The following is an 18,674-nucleotide window of genomic DNA, read 5'->3' on the forward strand; positions in this document are numbered from 1 at the left end:
TTTTAAAAATTTGATTTAGTTATTTGTGGGGCTTATTTTTCTGTTTGGATTTAGTATAAGTTTGTTGGAAAATCCACTTTGAATTTGATTGAGACTGGGTTGAATTTATAGGTTAGTTTGAGGGATAATTGCCATCTTTGTAATATGAAGTTGTCCCATGTAACAACAAAGATGTCTTCATTTCTGTCTTAGTTCATTTTCTTTGTTGCTATAACAGAATACTTGATACTGGGTAATTTATAAAGAAAATTAATTTCTCAAAGTTCTGGATGCTAGGAAATCCAAAAACATGTTATTAATATCTGTTTATCATCTACCAAGGGCCTTCCTGCTTGGCCTGATTAGAAAGTATCACATTAGAAATGTAGCAAGCTGGCCACAGAAAGCTTGCACTGATAACAAAAACTGTTCCCTTGATAACTCTAGTGACTGGAATCAATTGGGTAAATCCATTAATCTGAATACATACATTAATTAATTCGTGAGAACAGAGCCCTCATGACCTAACCCCTTCTCAAATGTTGTACCTCTTAAACTCCATTAGCATATGACTTTGGGGATTAACATTCCAATGCATGAAATTTGGGGAACATATTTAAACCATAGCAATCTCTTTAGATTATCTTCTACATCTTTTATTAGGGAGTTAACTCTAGAGTTAAGATTTTTTCTGTAAAGATTTTGTATATGCTTGGTAAAATTTCAAGTTTCTGTATAGGTTTTGTTGCTAGTGTGAATAGTATTTTTCATTATATTTTCTAAGTGGTCATTGCTGGTATAGAAAAATGTTGATTTTTGTGGGTTGATCTTCTATCTTATATTTTTACTGAACTCTGTTCATATTAGTTCCTATAGTTTGATTTTTCATTTTGAATTTTTAAGTAGATGATTATTTTCCCTAAAAATGGTGCTAATTGTTTTTGCATCTGCATTAGTGAAATGGGCCTAAAGTTTCTTTTCTTATAATTGTCTTTATTTGATTTTAGAATCAAGATTACACTACCCTCATGAAATGGACTGAGTAAACTTCATTCTTTTTCTAGTGACTGGAATCAATTGGATAAGGTAGTAATTAACTATTTCTTGGAAGTTTGGTAGAATTCATCTATAATATCATCTTGGGCTGAGTAGTTTTTTTATTTTTTGGTAGGAGAAATCTTTAACTATCGTTGTCATTTTATTTTGGGGGGGATTTTTTTTTACTTCATGTCATCTTTCCAATTTATTAGCCTATTGTATATAATACTCACTTAAAACTTTATATATTATTTTCCTTTTTTCATCCTGTATTTTATTTATTTAAATCTCTTCTCATCTTTATAAAATATCTATTTACTTTTTCAAAGAGTCAAATTCTGATGCATTTCTCTGTCTGTGAAAAAGGATTTTCTGCTTATTAATTAGTATCCATCTTCCTTGTTATTTTGCCATTTCCATTACATTGAATTCTTAGCTAGTTTTTTTAGCCTCTCTCATTTAATGATATATAAAGCTATACACTGATATATAAAACTATAAATGTATATAAAGCTCACACTGCCTTCTTAGCTCTCTTTAATTGTCCCACAAATTTTAATTTGTGTTTTTATTTTCATTCACTTTAAAATATTTATTTTATGATTTATCTTAACACAAGTTTAATTTAGTAATGGGCCATTTTGTTTCAAACATATGCTAATTTTGACTACTATTTTGTTATTTCTAATATTATTGCATTGTGATTGGAAAACATAGAATTATATATTGAACCTTTGAAATTTATTGAGTCTTCCTTTACAACCATAATTATGGTCTTTTTTTTTTGAAAATTCTATTTGTTTTTTGAATGATTCTATATGCTTTATTTTTTATACTTCTACTCTCTATATAATACCTGGAATTTTTTTATTGATAATGCAAAAGTGTTCCTTATCTCTACTTGATTTTTATGATTGCTTGATCTATTAGTTCCTAAATAGAAGAATATTAGAATATTCAAGTGTACTTGTTCCTTTTCTCTCTCTGGTTCTACTAGTTGCTTGATATATTTGAAACTATTGGAAAATGTATACATGTGTATAATGGATATATCTTCTTGTCCTATTGTTCCTTGTCACATAAATTTTATTTTGTCATATGTTGAGAGCTCTACCTCAACATTATTTTGGTTCATATTTGTCTGGTGTATCTTTTGAAAAATTATTTTCAATTTGTTTGTGTCTTCTTATATTACAGTGTGTCTCTCTAGCCTGAATATTGTTGAATCTTACTTTATTCCAATCTGTAAGTCTGTCTTTTAATTAGTTTAATTCAGGTACATTTAATAGTTATTCTTATGTTGGACCTTTTTTTTGGTATTTCATCTTATACTGTCAATTATAGTGCTTTCTTTTCATTTTTTCTCCTTTCTGTTTTATGTTGTTCTTGCTTAGTAACTTAAGATGTATCCTCAAGTTATGTACCCTTCTTGATTTTTCTACACATTAAATAACTTAACCTTTCCTCCAACAAGATAAATACTTCAGCAGGCTCTCAGATTCTATTTATTTTCCATCCATATCCTTCCCATCATGTAAACATTGTCTAGATTTTTTATATTATTTAGATTTCATGTTTCCCTCTTTTATAGATTTCCCTGGGCTGATTTAGGAAAAAGAAATACAGATCATACTAGTTCATCTTCTTGGCAGGAAGTGGAAAATCTCAAAGTATTTTTTGTAGCAAATTGACAGCATTTATCTTGTTCTGAATTCTCCCAGATAGTGAGTTGATAATGGTATTTTTTTTCCCTCAAATAACAGGTAGAAAATGTGAAGTTATTGGATCGTTATGTGGGTAAGAAACCAGCTAATGGGATTCTGTATCTTACTGCAACACACCTGATCTATGTGGAGGCTTCTGCTACAGCCAGGAAAGAAACATGGGTATGTTTGAGAAGAAATATAAAAAGATCTCAAAGAGTTATGTATACATGTATGGTAGTTCCTTGAAATTTCAACAGCATTGTTGAATTGCTGTGAAAACTATTCTTCAAAAATAGGTTCAAAGAGTCTTTTTGTAGCCTGAATTGTAGGATTTCTCTTCCCTCAAGTTATTGGGTGTAGTCTTGAGAGTGTTCCTGAGATTTATTTCAGTTATTTTAGGTTTAGTAGTTTCTGCTTGTTTTCTGAACTTTTTTAGTTGCTAAGTATCCTGAAATAATGGAAAGCCTTGCTGCATAAAAGTCAGGGTCCAAGAACCAGCAGCATCCATGTCATCTGGGGACTTGTGGAAAATAAAAAATCTCAACCCCTTAGAGAGCCCTTGAGCATTTGGATTCATAAAAAGCTCTTAGATGATGCTAATGGTTAGGCCCCATGGCATATACCCTGGGCTGCACTGAAGTAAACTCTCTCTGTACTAAGACAGGATTTCATCTGCATGTGTGTGAGAGTGTACATGTGTGTTTCTTGTTTTTCTTTGACTAGTGTTTTGTAACTACTTTAGTACCCTTAACATTATTTTCCTGTCCTAAAGCAGCATCATAATTTAATCTTAGTCACTAGCTAGATTTATGCTTATACCTCTTCATTTATAACAAATACAACATGTTTCATATGTATGGCATAGTATTAAGATCCCAGACGTTAGAGCCACTCTGCTTAGGCTGAAATCCCAGCTTAGTTATTTATTACCTTTATAACCTTGGGCAAGTTACTTTTTTGTGATTAACTTGTTCACATGCAAAATAGGAATAATAATAATGCATTGATAATTCAAGGTATAAGAACTACAAAGTTAATGTTTTTAAGTGCTTAAAACAGCATAGGATATAATAAGTACTGGCATATGAGTGGAAAATAAATAGGATATACATATGAAATAATTATCTTAAAATTCTTTTTAAAAATACTGTGACTTTCTCCATATGAGGTTGTATCTTCCTCATTTTGCTGCAATAAAAGAAATGCCAAAAGTGGAATCTGGAGAGCTTATTCTAGCTGGATCTGAAGCTAATTGGTGATGTGACCATACATAAGTGATTCTCCCTCTTTGAGTTTTTTCCCCATCTGTAAAATTAGGTGGTTAGATTATGTAATTAGTAAATACTCTCTCAGTTCTAACACTTTGGGAAACAGCTCTTTAGTACTGTGCCATGAGCTTATCTCTTGTCCACCTACATTCATAGACAGTTTAAATGTCTCAAAATTTGTTCCTGCTGGCATGTATTTCAAACCCAGTGGGTAGGATCTAGAAGGGAGAACTTAAGTTACTTATTTCTGCATGTCAGAGGGGGCTTATTTACCCAATCAGTATTATTAATAAAGTTCTTACCAATCGTAGTCTGCCCAGTTAGTCTCCGTCCCCACTCCTCTCCCACTGCAGCAAAATGAGGAAGATACAACCTCATATGGAAAAAGTCACAGTATTTTTAAAAAGAATTTTAAGATAATTATTTCATATGTATATCCATTATCACAGTTGTTTGCCTTGCCCCCGATCTTGGTGATCATTGTTTTACCATCCAAATACATGTCTCCCACATTGACTGTCAGGGCTTTGATTTTCTTGAAATTTAATACATTAAATTCTATTACATTATCAAGAGATTTTCAGGTATCCTCAAAACTGTCATGGGAGGAACTGAGTTTGACAAAATATTAAAATTCCTCTTAGGCATATGTGAATGATCTCCATACCTGCCCCATTTTTTAAATATTTATTTTTTAGTTGTAGGTGGACACAATATCTTTATTTTCATTTTATGTGGTGCTGAGGATTGAACTCAGTGCCTCAAGTGTACTAGGCGAGCACTCTACCACTGAGCCACAACCCCAGCACACCTGCCCCATTCTTAGACAGTGGATATAACTGGAAGATTTCATGAATGAGATGACTTACCAATAAAATTGGGGTGAAGAAAAGAAAAATCACTGTTGATTGGGAGGCCATTGTAGGCACAGGAAAGAGGTAGTCCAGAGAATGGAAAGAGCACATCTGGGGTCTGTAGTTGCAGGAAACATCAGAGACATGTATGGAGAAAAACATCAAATGATAAAAATGTTTCTGTGGCTTTTTTGATTTATAAGGAGAGGATTACATTATTTAGACAGTTTCTTTTACCATTTCCCTCTCTATGCCTTTTTTTTTTTTTTTTTCTGGCATTATTGTGAACCAAAGCAATCATCTGACATTTTTTGCCGGGGGGGGGGGGGAGGTGTACCAGGGTTTGAACTCAGGGATACTTGGCCACTGAGCCACATCCCCAATCCTATTTTATATTTTATTTAGAGAAGGGTCTCACTGAGTTGCTTAGTGTCTCGTTTTTACTTGAGGTTAGCTTTGAACTCGAGATCCTTCTGCCTTAGCCTCCTGAGCTGCCAGGATTACAGGTGTGCACATGCCACTGAACCTGGCTTCATCTGACATTTTTGCTTTTCTGTCATTAGAGTCTAAAATGTGGGAGAACATTTTTTTCCTAATGTTTTTATTATGTCCTAATTCCAGATCTAGCGTTTTCAGAATGACTAGAGTTAGATTTCCATGTTTCAAATCCTATTTGTGCTACTTCTTGGCTGTGTGAACTCTCATGAGGATTCACTTCTTAGAGCCTTGATCTCTTTATTCCTAAAGTAGGGTGGTTATACCCCAAAGGGCTCTTATAGGGATTAAGTAGCTAATAGTCATGGGCAACCTAGTGAGTAATCACAATACTGATTATTAACCACTATTTTAATTAGTAATTTGTTAGAACAAAAGGAAGTTCAAATACATTCTAATGTCATGTATGACTAAAATAAATAAATAAATACATACAAATTTAAAATATAATAAAATAGAATTTCAAATTAAACAAATAGCAATAAATGCAGAAAAAATAAAATGAATAATAATTCAAATTTTGAACACTTAAAAAAAGGAAGTTCTGTTTTCTTCTGATAATTATTCTATGATTTTTAAACTCCATTGTAACATGGAGAAGTTATCTCTGCTGAGCTAATCCATAAACCTGTTTATCTTTTATCAGTGAGTTTAGAGAATTTGTCTAACACTGCTATTTGCTTCTCATTGTTTTTCCATTATTATGTTTTATTTCTGTTTGAGATTCTTCCATTGTGTCTTGCAAAGGATGTTGTAGGTTGTCCATCTGATTACATGTCTGGCCATGCTGTTATCACTACAGAGAGTCAGGAACACTGATAATGATAGAGCTAGCACACATCTGTATGTTTATCTTGCTTCTTTTTCTGTTTTGCAGATTGCACTCCATCACATTGCCACTGTGGAAAAGTTGCCCATCACTAGCATGGGCTGTCCTCTGATCCTCCGCTGTAAGAATTTCCGGGTGGCCCACTTTGTTTTAGATTCTGACCTTGTGTGTGAGGAGGTTTATATTTCACTACTCAAGCTTTCTCAGCCAGGTATATGATAGCATTTTTATTTAAAATAATTTTTCCAGAGAATCATGATAGAAAGATCATGGGCTGTATAGTTAGTCAGAGTTTAGATCCAGGCTCTATTACCAGATCTGTGGTATGTAGACAAGTTATATAACCTGTGAACTTAGCTTACTACCTATAAAAGTAGGGGGAGTAAAACTCCTAAGGTGGTTGCTTTGAAGCTTAGATACGTTCATTCATTTTACTGTGCACTTAGTATATAGTAGATGTTTAATAGATATTGTCTTATTTCCTTTTGTCCTTTGGGCTTTATGTTTGGCCCACTATTCCTACTCCTACCTTTAATTCCAACTGGAAGATTAGAGCTGTTTATCATAGTTCTTAAAATATCATTTTCATTACTTTTTCCAGCTTCACTTTCATTCTCAGCCCTCACTCCTAGGCAGTTAATCTATTGGCCTCCTCTGATTTTTAGTTTTTGGATTCCCATGCTCTTAAGTTTTACCTCCCATTTTCTTCTCTTTTTCCTCAGAATAATTCCTCAGTATTTGCTGATATTTTATTGATAGAAAAACCTTCCAGTCAACCCAGCAATTAATAAAGTTCTGATAGGCTCTGATATTTCTGGGAAAGATGTTGTCACCTGAATTGCTCAAATAAGTATTGACTGCATGTCCCATCTTGTGAAGGGAGGAAGCAAAACTGACAGGGAGAAGTGGCCCTTATCAGCAGAAGTTGGTGTTGGCCTGACAAGTAGAATGCAGTGTAATTGTTAATGTTGTGTGGCATGTGTCAAACAAACCGTGAAATTACAAACAGTTAAAATTTTTGGTAAGGACTACCTTCCTAACATGTGAAAACCCAAAGCCTCATTCAGTCTATTATTCAACATTCTTTTTTATAGTAAGCCAAAGAAAGTTCTCACTTTCTACTGGTGACAAAAAAAAATAAAACATTTTAAAAGAAGAACCCAAAGCAATATGTCAGTTCTTATCCCTTGCATAAAGACAAACATGTACACAAAGTCCTGTTCTTTTCTGGGACTGACAAACATTCCTTTTGGGAAAAGGTAATCTTTATTTGCCTTGTTTGGTGGTCTTTCAGTTTTACTTATAGTAACTTTGTTTCCATGGCTTTCTTCTCCAGTATTACCTGAAGATCTTTATGCTTTCTCTTATAATCCCAAATCATCAAAAGAGATGAGGGAAAATGGATGGAAACTGATTGACCCAATATCAGACTTTGAGAGAATGGGAATACCCAATCGGTATTGGACCATAACAGATGCCAACAGAAACTATGAGGTGATTTGTGATTTTTGCTTTCCTTTAGGTACATTTAATTAAAATGGCAGCATATCAGCAAATGAAGTTTTGAAAAAGAAAGAGGGAATCCCTTATAAAATCTCTCCTTTTCATTTAAAATTCAATTAGCATTTATTAGGTACATACTGTGCTCAAGGCATCAAGTCAGTGATCTCCTGGTCTAAAGCACAGGGGTGCTATGGGAATGTAGATGAGGGAAAAGAAAAGCAACCTGGGAAGCCAGAAGTTGGTTGATGTTTTGGGGTATTTCCTCGTGAAGGAACTTTATCCTAATTTATGTAAGGGGAGAAGGAATGAGGTTAAAAAGGAAACCAGATCATGAGGGGCTTCATGGCTAAATTAAGAAATTTGAACATTATCATGAAGAAGAACATTATCATGAACATTAATTATCATGAAGTTGGGAGCCATGAATTATTTTAATATAGAAAGGAGCATGAAAATATATTTGTATTTTAGAAAGGAATTATTGTTATTAGTGTGGAGAATTGGCTTGCTGGCTAAGAATGCAAAAAGGTAATACATGAAATGATAAGAACATGAAATAAGGCAATTAGACAAATTGAGAAGAATTTAAAAGATAAATATTTAAGTGGTAGAATTGAAAGAATCTGGTGTGAGTAAAAATGTGGTTGAAAAAAGGAATGGGAGTTTAGTATGCATCCAAGATTCCTTATTTTTGGCTTTAGTAACCAAGCAGATAGTGATTATGTTAGCCAAAATGAGGACAACAAGAAGAGGGACACACACATCTTCAGATTTTTACTTGAGTTCAAGGTTGATTCAAAAGATATCTAGTTTTTGATATTAAGCTTTGTGACTGTATCTGAAAAAAGAGCTCTGGGCTGAATATAGAGGTCTAGGATTATACTTGGGATTCCCATGACCATTTCTCAGATTCTGTGATCCATTAGAAGGACTCACAGGATTGAACATATATTTGAACTTTATGATTTATTATAGTGACAGATACAAAGTAAAATCAGTAAAGGAAAAAGGAACATAAGGTGAAGTATGGAGAAAACAGTACAATCATTCAATGTCCTTTCCCAGTGGAGTCACATAAGATATACTTAATTTACTCCAGCAATAAATTATAACACATGTGTATCGGGGAAGCTCATTAGAGCTTCATTGCCCAAGATTTCTATTGGTTGGCTGCTTGCATTTGCCTTCATGTAGACCAAAATTTCAGATGCCCAATAGGAAAGTGTTTTAGTTAGGTTTTTTGCTGCTGTGACTAAAGGATCTGACCAGAACAATTGTAGAGGAGGAGGAGTTTATTTGAAGGCTCACAGTTTTAAATGTCTTAGTCCATAAAAGGCTGGCTCCATTCCTCAGGGCTCAAGGTGAGGCAGAACATCATGACAGTAGAATGTGGTGGAGGAAAAGAGCTCAGGAAGCAGAGAGGAATAGTCTCTACACTCCAGATACAAAATATATACCCCATAACCCCACCACAATTCCCACCTCATCCAGCCATACCCTACCACTTCAGTTACCACTCAATCCCTATCAGGGGATTAATTCACTGATTGGGTTTAAACTCTCACAACCCAATCATTACTCCTCTGAACCTTCTTACATTGTCTAATATCTGAGCTTTTGGGGGACTCCTCACATCCAAACCATAACAGAAAACATGTTTTCTACATAAATCACATTGTTCATACAAACAGTTTAGGCACAATGACATTCTTACCAGTTAAGGAATGGTGGACAACCTTCCAAAATCCAGGTTTCCGGGCACCAACCAAAAGCTAATATTACAAGGAAGACTTTCTAAGGATGGCAGTCAGGCCTTCTATGAATAATTGGTATATAAGTGATATCCCTAAATTGTTGGATCTTTAAATTATTTCCAGATTTTATTATCACAATAAAGTTCTAATTGTAATGGTTTTCTGATAACACAACTCTGAAGTATTCACTAGGAATGATAACTGATGAGCTGTCACTTAGCAGACGCATTTACAAAGTGGCTTATTTGGGCCATGCTTTACAGGAATGAGTACAGATGGGTGAATTCTGTGCAGTACAAATATGTTTGTAAGTCTCCCGAATAAGTCTGAAATATCCATTTTGGCCCTTTGGATGTGCATGGCCTTCTGAGCCAAAAGGGCAGCTTCATTTATTTCTCCTTGTGTGACCTGCTTCTGAAAAGTCTGACAGGTAAAAGGAATGGGTAGAGAACAACTTCTTTTTCAAATATTCTGTATTTGGGGTCACTGAGAGTAGAGCATTCTTGATCTAATCTACCTTAAATTACTTTTGTCTTTTTATTTTTTTTTTAGATTTATTATTAAATATTTGGGAGTGTTCTTAGGGGAGTGATCAGAGTTAATTTTGCATTAAGTCTGTGCTATTATAATATCTGATTGGAAAAAAATTAAGTAGTAAAAGCTAATAAATTTCAGAAAACTTGTTAATCTCTTTATAGAATAAGTCACACCTAAAATGTCAACACCTCCACCCCCACATTAGTATATTAAAGGCCCTTTAGATATGCATACCAGGAACTCAGTATGCAGTTTATGAAAGAGTAAATAATATTTCCTCCTCCTCCACCTGTCTGCCTCACATTTGAGCTTATTTGTTTTAATTTACTTATTTATTATCTGTATCATTTATTCTGATAGGCAAATGTAAGAATTTCAGAGTAGGGTTGAATGTGTGTTTTTGCCTATAATTTTTCTGGTTTTTTCTAAAGGTAGATTTTGTTCTTTTATGTGTTTATACTTTCCTTTCTGGAAAATAATAGCATACTTGGAAAAACTTTTATAGCTAGGATATTTTTGTTCCTATTTCTGAGGAATGGATGAATCTGGATGGTAAATCCCAGCCAGCTAATGCTTCAGTGAATGCTAATTACAGCCTGCTAATAGCAAGTGAACATTCTAAAATATATATACGTGTAGATGTGTGTGTGTGTGTGTGTGTGTGTATTGAGTTTATTTTCTTTTAGATATGCAGTACCTACCCTCCTGAAATAGTGGTTCCTAAATCTGTTACCTTGGGAACGGTGGTTGGAAGTTCAAAGTTCAGAAGTAAAGAACGTGTCCCTGTGCTCTCCTACCTCTACAAAGAGAACAATGTGAGTTAAGCAAACTTCTATAATGGGAACTAAACTTTGCTCTAGAAGACCTAGTTTCAGTCCCACCCTGCCACTTAATAGCTGTGTGTCCTCAAACCCAACTTCTTTGAACTTTAGTATTTCTGAGAGTTTTGAAGATGCCACATTTGGGGGGATATATATGCACTTTGTAAATTGTAAAATGTCATGGATATGTTGAGCGGTATTTTGTTGTTCTTTTGTTTGTTTTCTGTGGGTTCCAACTTAGTGAGATGTTGCAGAAAAAATGGTAACTAGTTATATGAGATATATTTGGGAACTGTGGCTTCTCACTAGAATATAGATATCCTTGATCCTTTATTATTCTTTTTCATGTAATTTAAGGTTGTAAGAAGAAACCACTTGACTCCTCTGTGTTTGAGTCACCTCAAGTAGGAAGTGGTAATAATTCTTACATTTTATGGTCACTTTGAGATCTAGGGTTAGACAAATAGTTAAGTCCTCAAATAGGCAACTACTGAAATGCAAAAGAGTACATTAATGCAATTGGTGTCTTTTTATGGAACTTCCAAAATGCACAGACTCCTTCAAAACTACACCAAAGTATAATGAAGTCGATTAACTAATCATTACCAGATATTCCCTATTAAATATCTATGTTGGTTTTTGTTGTTATTGTTGTTGAAATGGCTTGAAATATACCAGCCCTCTGATTTTGGCATTAACTCCTACAGATAGTGAACCCTGTTCTCTAAATCTGTAGATTTTGTTGTATCTTGAATTCCCTTGCTTCAAGCCTCTAGTTTATATGGATTATTTTACTGGAACTGTAAAAAATGGGCATTTTGAGAAAAATTACCAATCCATTATGTACCAAGAATAGGATTTTATTAAAGAAACACTCAAGATGTGATTTTTTTGTAGTCTGATTTGCCAAGACTGGGTTGAGAAATAGCCACATGCCAAGAGGAGGCAGGAGGCTTAGCTCAATATCAGTGGAAGCTAGGCTTTAGAACCACATCTCTTTGCTGTGGATACTAACCCAAGTTGGCTTATTCTCTTATTCTACTCCCTAAACTTAGATTCAAGGAAGAATTTTTATCACCTGTAGATGTGATGACTTGGCTAACACATTTTTTCCTTATAGGCTGCCATTTGCCGCTGTAGCCAGCCTCTGTCTGGATTTTATACTCGCTGTGTAGATGATGAGCTCTTGCTAGAGGCCATTAGCCAAACAAACCCTGGGAGCCAGTTTATGTATGTTGTAGATACAAGACCAAAGGTATCTGTCAATGATTTCTTTGATATTCCTGCTACTTGCAATCCCCTCCTCGTATGTTGACACTTGCAATGTTACTGGGAAAGTTAAATTAGTGTGTGTGGGTTTGTTGTGTCAGATATTACATAAAATCACTTGCACAAGCCATTGATGCTCCATTTATAAGCCTGTCACTGTCAAATGAGGCTATGAGAAGTTACTTAGAACAACTTAGCATTGTCACCTCAATTTGACATTCTGAGTTGAAGACTCATTGACATCTATCTCCTCATCATTTTCACTAAATCTATTCCTTAACCAGAATTTTCAGTAGTCCCCTGCTATGGTCTAAATTTACTATCAGAGAAAGAACTTCAACTTAAACACTAGAGGCTTAGTAATATCAACATATCTTTCTCTAAATAATGTATTAAATTATATTACATTGTAGACGCAAGATCAAAGGTATCTGTCAATGACTTCTTTGATATTCCTTCTGCTTGCAATCCCCTCCCCATATGTTGACACTTTCATTGTTATTGGGAAATAATAGTATTTAATAATAGTATTTAATAATAGTATTAATGATACTTTGGCGTCCCCAGAGAAGCAGGATTCACAGACTGCTATAGGAGTAACAAAAATATTCAGCTCATGTGGTAGTAATTTTTTAGCACACAGCACTATTAGCTGAATTTTTTTTCCCAAATCAATGAAGTACAGTTTAAATCTTGGTCCCATAGAGTAAGAAAATACCAGAGACATAGATTCACCATGGATTTCGGCAGTGGACACGGGCCTAGCAAAATCTTTTGATCTTCCTGAGAGCCCAGTGCTGTGGACTTATTGCATTGTGTTTTCTCAGGCTTCTTCCCTAATGTGAATTTCACTGAACAGGGGGTCCTCAGATCAACCTAAGTATCAGCCTAAACTCCTCTCTGCATTAAATCCCTGACTTTCAACAGTTTGTCTAGTTCTGTAAAAGTTTATACAAGAATTCATTGTGCCCCATAAAAGAAGTAAAGGACAGATTCCCTTTTTTTAAAAGTTGTGCTTTTCACAAAAAGACCCCCAAAGAAATGATTTTGCTTAGAATTGTAGGTGTGGAATGTACCCGATTAGGATATTTAATTACAACCTACTGATTGCGAAATCAGTGATTTAGAGCTAAGCCTAAGCCAGGTGGTTGTGGCTTCAGAGTTGAGCAACTGGACATGCACGAAACCAGATAGTGACCTTAGACAACTGTTTGTCCCATTTTTGTGATCTCTCACTGGCTTTTCTCCAGAGCTACCTAGGACTGACTGGACCCAAGAAAGAAAATAATTTCCCTGTCTGCTCAGGCACCACCCTTCAGTTTCTCAAAAGCTTGCTGTCTTGTTTCAGTCATAAATGTTTGACATTATATTGGAAAGATCTAAATCAAATATGTATCTTTTATCAAGAGGGAGACACACAAGAAACACACTAAGCTTTTGAAAACTGGAAGAATTTGCTAAAATTTAGCACCAGAAAGTCCCTTTTAGCAGGTCCCATTTTCCTCTCAGATTCAAGCAAATTAAGATATGTATTGAGAATTGAACCCAGGGCATGCATTGTGCATGTTAGTCAAGTGCTTTATCATCAAGCTTCATCCCCAGAAAATTGAAGCAATAACAGATCTAGAGATATCTGGAAATCTCTCTCTTCTAGATGCCTAAATATATAATTTCAGTAGATGTAGTGAAAAAAATATTATTCTTAGGAATCAGACAAACTTGGGGTCAAATCCTTCCTGCCTTTTGACTCTTATCCATATGATCCTAGGAAAATTGGTTTACTTGTTTGAACCTGTTTTCTTATGGTGATGATAATAGTATCTACCATGAGAGGCTATACTGAGAATCAAATGAGATAATGCACTTAAAGATCTAGCACAGCATCATCTTGCACATACCAGGAACTCAGAGCCAGCCTTAGCAAATTAGTGAGGCCCTAAGCAATTTATACAGACCCTGTCTAAAAATAAAAAAAGTAAAAAGGACTGGAGATGTGGCTCAATGGTTAAGTGTCCCTGGGTTCAATCCATAGTACCAAAAAAATATACACACACACACACACACACATTATATGTGTGTGTATAAATAAATATATATATGTGTGTACACATGTGTGTGCATATATGTGCATGTGTATGTGTGATATATATATATATATATATATATATATATATATATATATATATATATATATATAAACATCTCTTCATCAATATGTTAATACCTCGCTTTTCTTCAAATCTTCCAGGTATATTTCCAAAGAGTATATACTGGCACAGTGTTGCTAGCTATTTGCATTAGGTATCCTACCCATACCTGGATAGGAACTGCTGTAATCATTGTTTTGTTTGTTGAAGAATCACTTATAACTAAATTCATTGCAACTAGGCAGCTGTTGTTTGTCTTCCACAGGTATTCCTTTGACATCTGTCATTTAATGAAAGCTCAGTGACACTGCCAGAGTGATAAAAGATCAAAATTACTGTCACATTTCTGCCTTTTGCACATTTTTCCTTTATATTTGCTAATGTGTATAGTTTTTGCTGTGATGTTTTTGCATTTCATCCATGAATACAAAAATCACATCTTGTCCATGTATATGCACTTCCTGCCTCTTGAAATGCTCAATACGCAGTAGATAAGAAAACTGGCAAACAACAGAAAATCAGTAAGATGGTCATCATCATAGAAGGTATATTGGCTGACTTCAAGTGACTGTATGAATATTTCCTTTCTGTAAATCTCATTTACTGCCAAACATTCTTATACAGCCACATTATTGATATCTTTTCTAGAATAGCTATCAAAAATTGATTAGCCCAGAGGTTCATAGAGTTATTTCTATAGCTTCTCACTTGTAAAGTTGTGAACTTTTACATTTTTCTCATTTTAAAGTCCTTTCAGCTGTGAAGATACTTGTTTGTAATAGGTAGCTCAAAATTATTATTTTAGTTATTCAGATAAAATATCTTTATAATTGCCACATCCTTCATCTCTTAAGTAGGATATTAGTAATACAAGAAAACCTCAATTTTCCTCTTTCTGTATGTGAGTGGGTTACCTAAGTACTTGGTCTAAAAAATAGTGAAATTCACTCCATACCAGAATATGTAAGATTTGAAACTGTTTTGAATGAGGTATTGAGATTGATGAACCCCACTCTTTCATCATTTGGCATTATCTGCTATGTTATGCCCTCTACTGTTACAGCTAAATGCCATGGCCAACCGAGCAGCTGGTAAGGGGTATGAAAATGAAGACAACTATGCCAACATTCGCTTCAGGTTCATGGGCATTGAGAACATTCATGTGATGCGGAGCAGCCTGCAAAAACTCTTGGAAGGTACAGGGATTTCACCTTGGCTAGGCCAGAGGCCATACTTTGGCACTATTATGTCAAAAAAAAAGCATTCCTGTTTTGGGGTGGAACATAAAAGCCAGCAGGTGAGCAGAGTAAATAAGTGATGAGATGTTTAACTAGAGTATGGACATAACTTAAAAGAATACTGAATTATAGCAGTGTTAGTCTGGCAAGGGGAATGAGATATTTCAAAACTCATTTCTCAATAGAATTACAGAGGCTGGTATTCGGGGTCTACCCAAGACCAACATAAGCATGAATGAATTTGGAATTCATTTCATTGTCCTCAAGGCAAAAAAGTAACCTCATATGATCTATACGGAATCACTTTGATATCATCATTGCTGAAGAAGAAGTTGAATTTAGATCTCCAAGGGAAAAAATGCTGATATCAGACAATTTTGGCCATCTGTCATCACTGCAAAATAATTGGTGTCAAAAGGGGAATTGAGGTGGTTCGTTGGGCCTTGTAGGATTCTTGAGTTTAGAACATTTCTTCTTAAACCACTACTCAGAATTCCATGATGTGATATGCCAACTCAGGAAAAGATCATGAAAACCTACCTTCTTTACTGAACTACCTGTTCTTCCTTTATATTCTTCAGTTTTGTACTGATACAGTATGCCAGGGCCTCTCCGCTATACAACCCTTATCACATCCTGTCTCCTCAGTCTATGTCCCTTTTAGAATACTGAATATCCATTTTCCTTGTTTCTCTCCTGTTTTCATTTTGACTCAGAACATTCTATTGAAGGGAACTTTGTTTTACAGATTTTGAAGCAAAAGGTTGCCCTCTGCTGGATAACTAGTGAAAGGTGCACAAAAATTAATGTGTTCCCTTCCATGCAACCTGTTGAGACAGCACAGAGCTGAAAGAAGTAGGTGGAGGTATAGGAGTAGACAGATGTTAAGGGCCTATAGGATTAGGATGAGTGGGTGGGATTAGGATGGGGATCAAATGTGTTTTTAATAAAAGGAGATGTGAGTATTTTCCTGTAGGTATTGACTCATACTTTGGGCTTTCTTGAGAGATTTCTGAGTGTTTGAGGGTAGGTTCCAAACCTAGGGAAAGCAGAAACCCATGGTGGGAAATCTGGTAGACTTTATCCCTAGTCCTATTCCTGATTCAACTGTATGGTTTCCAGATAATCATTTAACCTCTCTGTTCCTCAGCTTCCTCATTTACAAAATGGGGATCCACTTTCTTCCCTTTCTTGATGAATAAACTGAGATGATTGTCAATTTCAATCTCTGCTTCCTTTTCTACCTTAGTTTGTGAATTGAAAACTCCAACAATGAGTGAATTTCTTAGTGGCCTGGAGAGCTCAGGGTGGTTGAGACACATTAAAGCTATTATGGATGCTGGAATTTTCATTACAAAGGTAATAATCAAGACTTTTAAGAATTTGCACTGACTTTAATTATGGGATCTCTTGAAGTAGTAGTGTGCCATGGTGGAAAGAATATTAAAAGAAATCTAGTTTCTAGATTCAGCTCTGCAAATGTTTGCCCTTGGGCATGTTTCTTCCCTCTCTGGGCCTCACTTCTCCATCTATAAAACAAAATGGTTTTATAGTATCTACTGTAACTTTTGGGGGGCCCACAGAACACTTTGGGAATGAGATTGATCATCTCCCCCTCTGGAAAATGCAGATATAATTATACATATAAATGTGGACCTCAATTTCTGGGAGTTCATAGACCTAGACCTCAGTTTAAAATTCTTTGGTAATCTTTAATAGTCCCTCCAGCTCAATTACTCTCTGATGTGTTTTTGTGTTAAGGGTGAGTGTGAAATAAATGCAGAACTTACATATCTGTGAGTATTCAGAGCTCTGAATACATGCGTTTTTATGGCGTCTTTTTGTATAGGTCTGCCTCTGAATGCAGTCTAGGCAGGCTTTGTTACCCTACATTTATGCTGACCCACTTATTTTCTGACCTCCAGAACCCCAGCCTTTTTAAGATGATTTTTTTTAAAAAAAGGAAATTCAAAGCATATATTTTCTCATTTTGAATTATCTTTTATATATTCCTATCTGAAAACTTTCCCTCTTCACCCCACCCCTCTTTATTTGGTAGAAGTAAAGGAAAGGAGAAAATGACTCTTCACTCCACTGCTGTCATTTTCTCAGTTGAAAGCAATGATGTATGTCTTTTGGTTTAAAAGGTTTGGAGAGAAAGAGAGGGAGAAAGAGGGAGAGAATGAATGAATGAATGAATATGAATATATGTGTGTGTATAATTAACTGCCTTAAATACTTTTTGTTTTCCTAGTTCTGTTGCCTGCACTTTTCATTGTAATGTGTTAGTATTTACTATGTGACCCTTTTGGCTATTTCAAACCCTCTATTCAAAACATTCTTCATGTTGTTCCTTTTTCATATATCCTACAACCATACATCTATAGTCCCTGTCTGAAACCAAATTTATTAGACAAAAGAAAATGATGATGGTGGAGAGGGCAATTTGATAGATTGTCCAACCTTAAATTATTGGTTGAATTAAAATGAGTTGACCAAAAATAGATTTGGGATTGCATAATTATTCTGTGCTCCTTATAACCTTACCACCTATAGAGTATCCCAAGCTTTAAAACTTCAATCAGTCTTCAGTTCTCCCTCTTTCCTCCATCTGTCAATTGCCAACTCCTATCAGTTCTATTTCAAAAGTGTTTCAAATCTATCCTTTCTTTACAATTAACATTATAGATTAGAGATGCTTCTAACATATGTTCCTTACCTAACACATTCACTAACCTTTCCAAAGTAATATAATAACTTCCTAACTGCTTTACTTCTTTAGTAGTTACTCCTCAGATTATCTAGAAAGTCATTTACAACACTTCTGATTATGTTACTTTATGGTGAAAATCCCCCAATGGTTCTCTATTCTATTGCCTATTAAAGCCTGTAGTTTGCTATCCAATCTTTCCCAACTTGGCTATGCTAGATTTCTTGTTGTTCTCTAATATACTATGCCACTTTTCTCTCTCTTTTCTTTATTTTTCTTTACTTTTTCTCATTAAAAAAGCAATATGTGCACACTAATAAAGTAGTTGATATTTCAGAAATACTTAGCAAAAGGTAAACATTTCCCATTTGTTTTCCCACAACACACATTTCACTATTAATAGTTTAATATGTATGTCTCTTGATTGGTACTATTCATTTGAAATTTCTGTGATGATGGGAATGCTCTGTATGTTCTAATAGAGTAGCTACTATCTACAGAAGATAAGTAAGCACTTGAAATTTGA

General features: G+C 34.8%; 2 protein-coding genes across 6 annotated transcripts in view; one reads left to right on the forward strand and one right to left on the reverse strand.

Moving 5' to 3' along the window:
* Positions 1 to 18,674, forward strand: part of LOC124090044 (myotubularin-related protein 8) — a 126,926-nt gene that overhangs the window by 20,734 nt on the left and 87,518 nt on the right. For 4 of the 5 annotated variants that reach the window (XM_046440409.2, XM_046440412.2, XM_046440411.2 and 1 more), the window contains exons 2-8: positions 2,781 to 2,903; positions 6,218 to 6,380; positions 7,506 to 7,663; positions 10,650 to 10,778; positions 11,905 to 12,039; positions 15,264 to 15,396; positions 16,688 to 16,797. In XM_046440409.2, coding sequence (XP_046296365.1) covers positions 2,781 to 2,903; positions 6,218 to 6,380; positions 7,506 to 7,663; positions 10,650 to 10,778; positions 11,905 to 12,039; positions 15,264 to 15,396; positions 16,688 to 16,797 — 951 coding nt within the window. Of the gene's footprint in view, positions 1 to 986; positions 1,066 to 2,780; positions 2,904 to 6,217; positions 6,381 to 7,505; positions 7,664 to 10,649; positions 10,779 to 11,904; positions 12,040 to 15,263; positions 15,397 to 16,687; positions 16,798 to 18,674 lie in introns of all 5 variants that reach the window. The other variant, XM_046440410.2, reaches the window with a different exon arrangement.
* LOC124090048 (uncharacterized) overlaps positions 4,860 to 18,674 on the reverse strand; it is a 112,782-nt gene continuing 98,967 nt past the window's right edge. The window contains exon 3 of the transcript XR_006850933.2: positions 4,860 to 4,963. The gene's annotated coding sequence lies outside the window, so the exon portion shown is untranslated. The remainder of the gene's footprint in view (positions 4,964 to 18,674) is intronic.

This window comes from Marmota monax, unplaced genomic scaffold, assembly GCF_021218885.2.
Source record: "Marmota monax isolate L192 unplaced genomic scaffold, Marmota_monax_Labrador192_F-V1.1 WCK01_AAM20220418_F8-fsc00134, whole genome shotgun sequence".
Classification (NCBI taxonomy): Eukaryota; Metazoa; Chordata; class Mammalia; order Rodentia; family Sciuridae; genus Marmota; species Marmota monax.